Source organism: Natrix helvetica, assembly GCF_964273705.1.
Source record: "Natrix helvetica genome assembly, chromosome: 8".
Taxonomy (NCBI): domain Eukaryota; kingdom Metazoa; phylum Chordata; class Lepidosauria; order Squamata; family Natricidae; genus Natrix; species Natrix helvetica.
In genome coordinates this window covers 9,731,895-9,744,498 of record NC_138559.1, presented here as the reverse complement: position 1 = coordinate 9,744,498, position 12,604 = coordinate 9,731,895, and the positions used below count along the sequence as shown (strand labels likewise).

The 12,604-nt window shown below is 44.2% G+C and overlaps 1 protein-coding gene across 3 annotated transcripts in view; it reads right to left on the bottom strand.

The window, feature by feature from the left end:
* TACC1 (transforming acidic coiled-coil containing protein 1) overlaps positions 1-12,604 on the bottom strand; it is a 69,345-nt gene that overhangs the window by 14,795 nt on the left and 41,946 nt on the right. For all 3 annotated transcript variants that reach the window (XM_081960755.1, XM_081960756.1, XM_081960757.1), the window contains exons 6-9: positions 9,727-9,785; positions 4,844-4,984; positions 1,980-2,056; positions 1,169-1,212 (exon numbers count right to left, since the gene is read on the bottom strand). In XM_081960755.1, coding sequence (XP_081816881.1) covers positions 1,169-1,212; positions 1,980-2,056; positions 4,844-4,984; positions 9,727-9,785 — 321 coding nt within the window. The remainder of the gene's footprint in view (positions 1-1,168; positions 1,213-1,979; positions 2,057-4,843; positions 4,985-9,726; positions 9,786-12,604) is intronic.

Sequence of the window (12,604 nt, the reverse complement as noted above, 5' to 3'; positions counted from 1 at the left end):
CTGGTTCCGCCCCAGGCGCCTGCTGGATCCTGATAGGTTCTGGGTGGAGCTTGGGCCACTTCCTGTAGCCTTGACCCGCTCCCGGATGGACGACCTGGTGGCCTCATGGAACAGTGTGGCTGCCTGGGCCTTGGACCGGGTTGCGCTTTTGCGGCCTCTCCTGCGGCAGCGAGCCACCCAGACCCCTTGGTTTACCGAGGAGCTAAGGGCGATGAAGCACCACAAGAGACGCCTAGAGAGCAGATGGAGATCTTCACGCTCCGAATCTGACCGAACACAGGCAAGAGCCTATTTACGGACCTACCTTGTGGCATTAAGAGTGGCCAAGCGTCAATATTGTGCCGCTCTTATTGCGTCCGCGGATAACCGCCCTGCCGCCCTGTTTCGGGTGACCCGCTCCCTCCTTTCACAGAGGCCGCGGGAAGCCCCCCTGCAGGGTAGAGCAGAGGAATTTGGGGAATATCTGCAGGACAAAATCGCTCAAATCCGTAGCGAGTGGGTCCCCTTCAGCAGTCTAGAAGGGACGTCGGAGGCGAGTCTTGAAGGACCATTCTGGGAGGAGTTTGACTCTGTTACTGCCGATGATATGGACAGGTTGCGTGGGCGACTGCGAGCCACTACATGTTTACTGGACCCGTATCCCTCCTGGCTGATACTGGCATCCTGGGAGGTCACACGAGGCTGGCTCCAGGAGTTAGTCAACGCTTCCTTGAGAGAGGGGTCCTTGCCGGCTGCCTTGAAAGAGGCGGTGGTGAGGCCCCTACTCAAGAAGCCTTCCCTGGATCCAGCTACGTTAACTAACTATCGTCCTGTCTCCAACCTTTGCTTTTTGGCGAAGGTTGTAGAGAGTGTGGTGGCACAACAGTTCCCACGCCACTTGGAGGAAATTGATTATCTAGACCCGGCACATGTGTGGGAAAAATCGAGCTCGGATTTATTTTCAGGGTAGGTCCTATTTTTGGGGAAACACGGTAGTTGCAGGATTCTCTCCATTTTCTGCGCATTATGGAAACTAGAGAAGACACTCTACAAGCACAAGAAGAAGTTCTAAAAACATCTACTGGGCTGAAAGTTGGCAGGCTGGCATGAACCTGAACATGCTGGCTTCCTTATTTGTTCTTTCCAGTAACTTGTAGCTGTGAATAACCGGCATTGATCAGTGGCTTACCTATCATCTGTGCAATTGTCTTCTCATATTCAGCCACAATCTTCCTAAAGAGGAAACAGCAGTAAAGATATGAGTCATAGAGATGCCATTAATTTTCTCCTCCTACAAACCCAAATGCATTTGACATTCGATCTTTTCCAGCATTTCCCCCCCCAGTATATTCCCACTTAGGCAAGCTGTTTCACCGGGGGTGAAATCCAGCAGGTTCTGGAGAACCGGTAGTGGACATTTTGGGTAGTTTGGAGATCCTGCAAATGCCACCTCTGGTTGGCCCCAAAGTGGGGTGGGAATGGAGATTTTGCAATATCCTTCAATATACCATCAATAGCAACAGCAGTGCTATTGCTATTGGTATATGTGATTTAAGGTGAAGGAAATGATTCAACTACAATGTATTCTCGTGTTCCATCTATCTATCGCAATAGCACTTTTCCCCCCAATAAAACTAAGACTTGTATGCCACTTCACAGTGCTTTCCAGGCCTCTCTAAACGGTTTACAGAGTCAGCCTATTGCCCCCCCAACAATCTGAGTCCTCATTTTACACACCTCAGAAGGACGGAAGGCTGAATCAGCCTTGAGTCTGGTGAGATTCGAACGGCCAAACTACTGGCAGACGGCAGTCAGCAGAAGTAGCAAACAGTACTGCATTCTAACCACTGCGCCATTGTGGCTCGGTTAACAGTCTCTATTAACGCAGTTAATAAATGAGTCTTCCAATCTACATGAGGTTTCCATAGTAATCTGTGGCTGCAAACCTGTAAACAATCTGGAACTATATGGAATTAGCCAGAGTTGCTGAGTTGTTTTACCTCATTTCCAAAACTTCCTGTCGACTTCCTTCGTATTTTTTTTTCCACTCATTGGCTTCAATTTCCTTAGATATAATCTAAAAATATTAATATAAATTGCATCTATTAGTTTTGGGAAAAAATGTGGTGAAAGCTATTGAGAGGAGGGGGGGAGGAGGGGATACTATATTGTGATGCAGGGATATTTCAGTTCTGTCACCTGCAAATACACCTGTGGATTCTGCCTGACCTTTAGTTGGATATTCTCTTTTTTAATATTTTTATTTTATTTTTCAACCTATAAACATTTCATCTTTCCATAAACAGTGTGTTGTCTGGGTAAAAACATCTCTGTGCAAACAGCTTTCAAAATTTACGACATCCTTCACATTAACATTAATTCTCTAATCTTAAAATTGTAGTATATTAAGTAATTGAATATTATTAACCTATTCGTTTTCCTATTAACATATCTTCTAATAAAAATACAATAATAACATTAAACATAATTATTTTCCTCATCATAACACTAATAGTTATCATCTTGTTTATACCTCTATCTTAGCATATTTTCTATTCTTCTTTAGTCTTCTTCCCTTATTTCCAATTCCTTTTTTCCCTCTAACCATTGATAAAATACTCTCCATATCATATAATATTCAGTTTGTTCTTTCTCCTTAGTTATTAACGTTAATCTATTCATCTCTGCACATTCTAATATTTTCTTGATCACTTTCTCATCAATAGGAATCTCTTCACTTTTCTAATGTTGTGCAAACACAATTCTAGCTGCAGTTAATACATGGATAATTAAATAGCTATTCTCTTTATTATAAATTTCAGGTAAAATCCCCCCAAAAAATATTTCTGGCTTTAACTCAATGCGTTGTTTTGTCATCTTCTCCAGCCATGTCTTTATTTATGTCCAATATATTTTTGCTTCTAAGTATGTCCACCACATATGATCCAGCTATCTGGTGGCAATTTCAACATATTTGGACATTCTTAAGAGACACATTTTTTCGCTTTTTTTTTTTAAAAAGAGGTGCATTTTTTTACTAAAAATGCCGGGCTACCATTTTTTAAAATCTTTCCAGAGTATCTAGATATGATGTAATTTATGGGCAGACACACATGCTTAGGGAAGGTCTACCAGATGATGAGATTCCTCCTCTGTTTACCAGAGGTAGTTTCTTAATTAAAAGTGTCTCAACATTGTAAGTCATCTCAGCTAAAACTAGAAGACAGTGGATAGGCCCACGCTCCATTACTATCAAACTGGTAATAGTTTTGATATCTTTGGCTAATTTTGACATTATCCTTCAGTCCTCAAGGGTAGAAGAACTGAATTTCAGCCCCAGTTCTAAGGGGGACTTCTCCCCAATTGTCAAAGTGAGTCAGGAAGTCTGAAAAAAAGAAACAGGGAGCTAGAAAATCCTAATTCTATAGGACAGGGTAAGGCAGGATATCAAGTTTCTGAAATATTTGTAAGAAGTGTTATCTCCCCCAATCCTGAAGAGTTCTGACAAGGTTCCAAAAATATTTGTCTTCTCAAAACAATTCAAAAACTATGGTTTTTGACTTGCTAATCCAGGGAGAGCTTCTATTTCGAGACAAATACATTCCAATTCCAGTCCTAGGGCTGCATGCAATTCTCCTTTCCAGCCTTTGATACTGTAGGACCGTGATGGCTACCTATGGCACGCATGCCACAGGTGGCATGTGCTCTGTGGGCATACGATTTCAGCTCCATTACGCATATGCGCACGCCTCCCACCAGCCAGCTGATTTGGGGGTCTCTGCCACGCATGTGGGAGACACGTTATGTATGCTCAGGTGGTTATGTGTGTGGAGGGGGCAGTGCGGCGCTCCCCCTCTGCGCCCCGTTTTTTATTTCAGGAGGGTTCAGGGAGGCCTGCTAGGCCCAAAATGGGGTGCGGGGGTCTTGCGCAAGCAAGGGGTGAGCGCGGCGGTGTGTCATGCACGCATGGGGCAAGTACAGGGGTCCCACATGCATCTGCAGGGGGCATTGCATTATGTGTGTGAGCACACGCGCTGTCGCATGTGTGCGTGCGATTTCGGCACACGAGGACAAAAAGGATCACTGCTGTAGGAGAAGGAATGGCAGACACAAGAGGTGGGGTCAAGAGAGGAATCAGCCTGGAGTCATTCTGTCCTCATCCAAGTCCACCACTAATTTAGTGCTGACGGTTGACTCGATTCTTATGTACAGGCCTGAGCAATAAATCAGCTTAATTGGAACACAATATTTGGTGCCGGTTCTTCACGCCTGACAGATACCCTTCAAAATGGTGAGCCCTTAAAGCCACCAGGAATAATTTAACAATATTTCATGAGCTGATTGAGATTGATTAGGTGAAACCCATTTCCATTTTTGCCCCAACCTGCAAATAAAGGCCACTTGCAATTCTTTGGCCAGGGAAGAAGAGCAAGGATGCTATGCATTCATAGATGCACCCAGAATGTTTGGGGCTATCTTCAAAAAAGCCATGTTGACAATGAAGATGTTATATATATTATGCATTACTGCAATTATATTAATATATAGTTATACTATATATACTTCTGCTATTAACATTATTGTGATGAATATAACAACAAGTATGTGGATTATGACTGTTCAAATAACTGTACCCAGATCACACATTGTTTGATGGAAATGGAAAGTGATATAAATAAAACAAATCAAACAGTGGGGGGGGGGGGAAGCCATGTTAGTCTCTGAAACATACAAGAGTTTTTCCTTTCTAAAAGGGGACCACTTTTGCTTCTCCCAATGCCTGTTGACCATGCGCCCCTTAAAAACTTTGCGCAGTCTAGAGCAGAGCCCCCAAATTACAAAGACCCAATCCTCAGGCTGTTACCTCTTCTCTGATCAGGGTCAGAACTGCTGTCTTATCAGATTCACTCAGGCAAATGGCATCAAGGGGGCTTTCAGTCCCTCCTCTCGGGCTGCCTGGTGCACTTCCGGGAGCCTTTTCCATAGAACATAGTTCAGGATTGCTCTGTGGGAAAGAAAGACAAGAGTCAGAACAGAATACAATCAGCCCTTTCTAAGTTCCACTGGGTTTCCTGCCAGACCACTAGTTAAACCCCCGGTGTCAAAACTGGATTTCTTTGAGGGCTGGATCAGCACTGTACTTCTCCTCTGCAGGCTGGGGTGGAGCGGGGGTGGGAGATGGGACAGATGCCTCCTGCAGTACCCCTGCACCCCGTTTTCAGCCTGGACGGCCTCCTGCAGCACTTTGCCAGGTTTTGGCTGGCAGAGTGCTGCTGGAGGTCGGGGAGGCTGAAAACGGACCAGTCCTTTGATATTTCCAGGCCAGCCCCACAGGCCATATGCAGCCCACAGGCCTTGAGTTTGACACCCCTGAGTTAAATAGACCTAACCAAGAAACTTCTGTCAAGAGTTTTACTGTAAAGGTAAAGGTTCTACTTGCACATATGTGCTAGTCGTTCCCGACTCTAGGGGGCGGTGCTCATCTCCGTTTCAAAGCCAAAGAGCCAGCGCTGTCCGAAGACGTCTTTGTGATCATGTGGACGGCATGACTAAATGCCGAAGGTGCACGGAGCACTGTTACCTTCCCACCAAAGGGGGTCCCTATTTTTCTACCTGCATTTCTTACGTGCTTTCGAATGGCTAGGTTGGCAGAAGCTGGGACGAGTAACTGAAGCTCACTCTGTTATGCGGCGCTAGGGATTCGAACCGCCGAATTGCCAACCTTTTTGATTGACAAGCTCAGCGTCTTAGCCACTGAGCCACCGTGTCCCCAGTTTTACTGTAGAAAAGCTAAGTGGCCACATGAAAGACTTCTACTAACTGTGTATATCAGAAAGGAGTCTTATTGATAGTGCAGTCAATGCTCAAATTCTTGTGCCTTTCCCCCCTCCACCTGAGGTATGCAATGGGCCACATGGCCTTTTCTTTTGTGCGAGAGTTTTGATTTTTACCTGTCTTTCTCTTTTGGTAATAGGTAGACCTACTATCATGTTTGTTTTGACTGCATGTGAACTAACCCTCACTGTTAAATTAGGGATGCCCAAACAAGGAATCCAAAATAACAACCCCAGCAGTTTTGAATATGGTGTTGGGTTGGTCCAAATTTGCCACTAGGACAAATCTAGCACTCAGTATTGATCTACCTATTCGTTTTTTTGCAGATGTAAAAGGATATGAATGTTGTTTGGAATTATGCTTGGATAGACATACCGTATATTTCGGAGTATAAGATGCACCTTTTTCCCTCAAGAGGGGCTGAAAATCTGGGTGCGTCTTATACACTGAATACAGCATTTTGTGCCTCCTGAAACTCCGCCCCCTTCACCAAAATGGCCGTGCAGAGCCTTTAGGAGGCTTTCAGAGTGCTCCTGGGGGCTGCGGAGGGCAGAAATGATTGAAAAATGGCCCTCCCCCCCCCAGCCCCTAGCAGCACTCTATAAGCTTTCTAAAGGCTATTCATGCTCTTTTTTTGACAACAAATGGGCACGTTTCCCCGAAAAGCAGACCGTTTTTTGCTTACCCCCCCCCAGCACTCTACAATCCTCCTAAGGCAGGGGTGTCCAAACTTGGGAACTTTAAGACTTGTGGACTTCAACTCCCAGAATTCCCCAGCCACCATGGCTGGCTGGGGAATTCTGGGAGTTGAAGTCCACAAGTCTTAAAGTTCCCAGGTTTGGACACCCCTGTCCTAAGGGTTATTTGTACCCTTTTTTTAAAGGGCATGAATAATGGCCCGTTTCACGAAAAATAGGACGTTTTTGGGAGGTTTTGCAGAGTGCAAAATCTTTTTTTTAAAAAAAAAATCCTCTTCAAAACCTTGCTGCGTCTTATACTCGGTGCGTCTTATACTCCAAAAAATACGGTATATGTAATATAGTAATTCCCAACTTAGAATTCTGTATCTGAACAAATTCTGTATCTGAATCTTTGTGCAGGATGAACACCAGGAAGTGTAGCCATGACTGTGACCTGAAAGGATGGTTACTCTTTTGTGAAATGAATGGAACATATTGCTTTACAGGGCCATATAATTTGCAAAAATAAGATTGTGGTGTTGTTTTTTTTCAAATGATTCCCAAATAGCACATAAAATAAACACTGTACACCTCACTGACCATTTATACCTAATAATAAAAGGAATCTTGGGAGTTTGACCCTCTGCTTGAGCAAGAAATCCTATACCATTCTGGACAAATGACTATCCAATCTCTTTTAACCTCCAGTGATAGAACACTCACAACTACTGGTGGCAAGCTGTTCTACTGATTAATTGTTCTCACTAACAGGAAATTTGTCCTTAATTCTAGATCAGATTTCCATCCATTGCTTCTTCTCCTGCCCTTGGATGCTTTGGAGAATAGGTTGACCCTCTCTTCTCTGTGATATTGGAACACTGCTATCATGTCTCCCCTAGTCCTCCTTTTCATTAAATTTGTTGTTGTTAGTGGCAGCACCATTGTAACTTCAACTGTTGCTGAATGAATGGTCATAACTCAAAGTCAACCTGTATAGTGTCGTTGTTAATTGCGAAGTTGTGTCCGACCCATCGTGACCCCATGGACAACGTTCCTCCAGACCTTCCTGTCCTCTACTATCCCCCAGAGTCCATTTAAGCTCACGCCGACTGCTTCGGTGACTCCATCCAGCCACCTCATTCTCTGCCGTCCCCTTCTTCTTTTGCCCTCCATCGTTCCCAGCATGAGGCTCTTCTCCAGGGAGTCCTTCCTTCTCATTAGGTGGCCAAAGTACTTGGGCTTCCTCTTCAGGATCTGGCCTTCTAAAGAGCAGTCAGGGTTGATCTCCTCTAGGACTGACCGGTTTGATCGCCTTGCAGTCTTCTCCAGCACCATAGTTTAAAGTTCATTAAACTAGACATACCCAATTCCTTCAACCGTTCTTCATACAGTATGTTTTAATTTTGAGTCCCGTAATCATCGTTGTTGTTCTTCTGTGCACTTTTTCTAGAGTCTCAGTATCTTTTGTTGTACTATTTGCATTTAGTATTTATCTTAAGAACAAACATGTGATCTCTTGTTGGATACTCTGGAGAAATGGGCTGGGACAAAAGAAGCAATACTGGGATCAGGATAATAATGATGTTGCTTTTCTGAGATCAATTTTTTGTCCCATGCTGATTCCTGGAGCAATTTCCATTCAATTTCTCCAGGAATCAGCTAATAAACAACTATTCTATTCTATTCTAGCTGCAGCGCAGCTCAGCTGTCAGCAGAGGTCTCTGTAAAGGTAGTACATTTTCTCTATATCTTGGTTCAAATCTTGAGCTTGTTCCCATGTAAGTATTTTCCAAATGAGAGATGAAAGGAAAGCACCTTTGGTTTTGAAATATTTTAGGAATATTGGATGTAATACCCTACTGAAGAGAGTTCCCACTTTTTCCTCTAATTTCTTTTTGCAAAATACTGTATCATTTTACTATGATATTATAATTTTATTATATAGGAAGCTCTTCAGTTTTCCAGAACTTGATGCAACAGACTTGGCACGCAGCAGATCAAAGTCCATTGTGATCTACCTCCTTTTCATAAAGACAACATTATACAGCTATTATAACTGTGGTCATCATCACAACATAATAACCGCGGTGGTGCAGTGGTTAGAGCGCAGTGCTGCATGTTATTTCTGCTGGCTGCCGGCTGCCTGCAATTTGGCAGTTTGATTCTTACCAGCCTCAAGGTCGACTCAGCCTTCCGAGGTCAGTAAAATGAGGACCCAGATTGTTGGGGGGCAATAGGCTGACTCTGTACACTGCTTAGAGGCCTGTAAAAGCACTGTGAAGCAGTATATAAGTCTAAATGCTATTGTTATTCTTCCTTCCTTCTTTCTTTCCTTCTTTCCCTCTCTCCCTCCCTGTGGTTAGAGTGCTGCATTGCAGGCTAACTCTGCCCCTTCCCTCTGCCCAATGCTAGCAGTTCGATCCTGACTCAGCCTTCCATCCTTCCGAGGTCGGTACCATGAGGACCCAGATTGTTGGGGGGCAATATGCTGACTCTGCAAACCACTTAGAGAGAGCTGTAAAGCACTGTGGAGCACTATATAAGTCTAAGTGCTATTGCTGTTGTCCTTCCTTCCTTCCTTCCCTCTGCCCACTGCTAGCAGTTCCATCGTGACTCAGCCTTCCATCTTTCCGAGGTCAGTAAAATGAGGACCCAGATTGTTGGGGGGCAATAGGCTGACTCTGTACACCGCTTAGAGAGGGCTGTAAAAGCACTGTGAAGCAGTATATAAGTCTAAATGCTATTGCTATATATCTTTATGTCTGTCTGTCTGTCTGTCTGTCTGTCTGTCTGTCTGTCTGACTAACTAACTAACTAACTAACTAACTAACTAACTAAGAGCTGTGGTAGCACAGTGATAAAGAATGCAGTACTTCAGGGCTAACTCACTGCTTACTCCAGGTGTTCGATCCTGACCAGCTCAAGGTTGACTCAGCCTTCCATCCTTCTGAGGTGGGTAAAATGAGGAGCCCAACTGTTGGAGGCAATAGGCTGACTGTGTAAACTGCTTAGAGAGGGACGTAAAGAACTCTGAAGCAGTATTTAAGCGCTATTACTATATTTGATTTAAGGTGAAGGCAATGATTCAACTACAATGTATTCTCGTGTTCCATGCAAAGATAGTAAGTCTTGAGACAGGTAAGATAGTAGAAAAAACAGATCCTCGGCATGGAATTTAGCAGAGTGATCCACAATTTTGCACATGGAGGATAAGAACAATACTTGCGCGTACTGAGATATCACTGGAGTTATTCTTCTCTTCCAGTCTGCACAAAGATTCTTTATCAGAGCCTACAACAGAAGAACATGAGGCGATTATACATTATGATAACAAGGTTCTTCCTGGTGAAATAACTATATTAAGAAAGAGGCATGCAAAGTGCAACTCTATGACAGTACGTGAAATGAAACTCAAGGAGGATCTTCACTGAATGAAGTTCAGGATGCCCCAAGTGACATTCAGTGTAGTTTCAGGCAGAATCTTCTTAAAACCATGAGATGGAGGTGGGGGACAGTAGAAAATGATCCAAATGCTGAGACCCAGGCACATCACCTACAGAAACAATCACGAGGTATATCTAGAAAACTTTCTATTTAAACCAGGGATGTCAAACTCAAGGCCCAAGGCCCGGATCCGGCCTACGGGTTGCTTCGATCTCCCCGTGGGGCCACCCTGGAAACAGCAGAGTGGTGCCTCTGCCAGCAAAAATGGAGCTCCGTTTTCACTGGCAGAAGATTGCAGGAGGCTGTCGCAGCAGAAAACGGAACTCGGGAGCCTGTTTTCGCTGGCAGAGAACTCGGGCCACCACAGGTGCCCCCGACACGAGTGACGTCAAGCTTGCCACCCCCACCCTAGTCATTCCAACTCCCCTCCCCGGTCAAAAACAACCCTGATGCGGGCCTCAATGAAATCGAGTTGGGCACCCCTGCTCTAGACAGATCATTACCACAACCGATGGGACAAAAAAAATAGCACGACACCACTGTCTGATGTCTGTCCTTCAAGCAACAACAACAATTCCATACGACCATGAATCAGGTTTTCTGCAAATTTCACATGTAGAGAAAAAAAGAGGAAAGATTGAAAATGAGGCACACTTGAGCACAATCCCGCCGCACTGTTCCTACAAGGGGAAAAAATCGTTGTCACGTTGTCCATTCTCCCAGCTGTTCCGTTGACCGGGATGCCCCACCCTGCCGATCTTTGTCCGCAGCAGCTGTTTGCTCCCCTTGATTGACAAGAATGCCAGCCTCACCCTAGACAAGGTTGACTGAGCAGAGCTGCCCCACATAACTCCTTTTATTCATATCAGCTGAACAAGCAGGAGGAAGGCACCTTTTGAAATGCAAGACCGTCTGCCGGGAAGCAGCCCAAGAATGTTCCTCTGTTATCTGCAAAGAATGTTATCTGTTATTGGCTCTGCAACCCAACAAGACAGACACAGACTTCAGAGGATAATTAGAACGGCAGAAAAAACAATTGCTGCCAACTTGCCTTCCATTGACCTGTATAAGTCAAAAAGAGGGCTGTGAAAATAATTACGAACCCTTCACATCCTGGACATAAATTGTTTCAACTTCTACCCTCAAAACGACACTATAAATCACTGCACACCATGACAACTAGACACAAGGACAGTTTTCCCCTGAACGCCATCACTCTGCTAAACAAATGATTCCCTCACCACTGTCAAACCATTCACTAAGGCTGCATTACTATTATTATTAGTCTCCTCATTGTTCCTATCACCCATCTCCTCCCACTTATGACTGCAGGATTGTAACTTGGTTGCTTGTATCCTTACGATTGATATTGATATTGATTGTTTCCTGATTGCTTATTTGTACCCTACGACTATCATTAAGTGTTGTATCTTATGATTCTTGATGAATGTATCTTGTCTTTTTATCTACCTGAGAGCCTATGTACCAAAGACAAATTCCTTGTGTGTCCAATCACACTTGGCCAATAAAGACTTCTCTTCTCTTCTATTCTTGACTTATGACTCATTTCACAAAGGTTCAAAGGTTACAAAGAGCCTTGGAAAAAAGGAACTATATTTATATAGATATATATTCCTTGCAGACAGCTGGCCATTTGCATCCTTTTTAACCAGCTGTACTGCAAGGAATATAAATCCTCCCATTCCCCACCATCCAGTCAGAGCCGAAGACGCTTCTTGGATGAGAATCGAAACATCTTCAAAGAATGACAAGAAAGTCCAGCTGCCTCTTGAAAAAAAGCACCTTTGGGTCTCTTTTATAGATTTTACAGCTATATTCATATTGATGCAGATTTTCCAGATCTCAAAAAGGTGTGTATGCCCACTGACATGCCAATATCTCACAATTAGGGAGCCTCTACCCACTCAAGGGACGAGGTGGCTCAGCGGCTAAGCTTGTCGATCAGAAAAGTTGGCAGTTGGCCGTTTGAATCCTTAGCATCGCGTAATGGAGTGAGCTCCCGTGACTTGTCCCAGCTTCTGCCAACCTAGCAGTTCGAAAGCATGTAAAAATGCAAGTAGAAAAACAGGGACCACTGGTGGAAAGGCTTTCCATGCGCCTTTGGCATTGAGCCATGCTGGCCACATGACCACGGAGACGTCTTCTGACAGTGCTGGCTCTTCTGCTTTGAAACAGAGATGAACACTGCCCCCTAGAGTCAGGAACGACTAGCACATACGTGCTGTACCTTTTACCTTTACCCAGTCAAGAGGCATTGGCAATAGACACATTCAGTGAATCCAAACTCTACATATGTTTTCTTAAAAAGGAATTTATGATGACCCAGGAAAAAAAATTCACTCCGCAACTGACACCCTTCCCAGAATGAAACCATTATTGAAATACAGTAGCCTCCTGCAGCATCTGTCCTCCAGATGTGTTGGTCTAGACTTTGCAGACTTTCCTTGCTGATAGCCAATGACTCGGCTACCAGCGATGGGAGTCATTGGTTCAGCACATCTGGAAGGCAGATAAAGAGGAAAAACTACCGTATTTTTCGGACTATAAGGCACACGATGCTATAAGACGCACCAAGATTTTGAAGAGGTAAATTAAAAAAAAAACAGTTTTTGCACTTTGCAAAACAGGGCATACAGAGAGTTTGA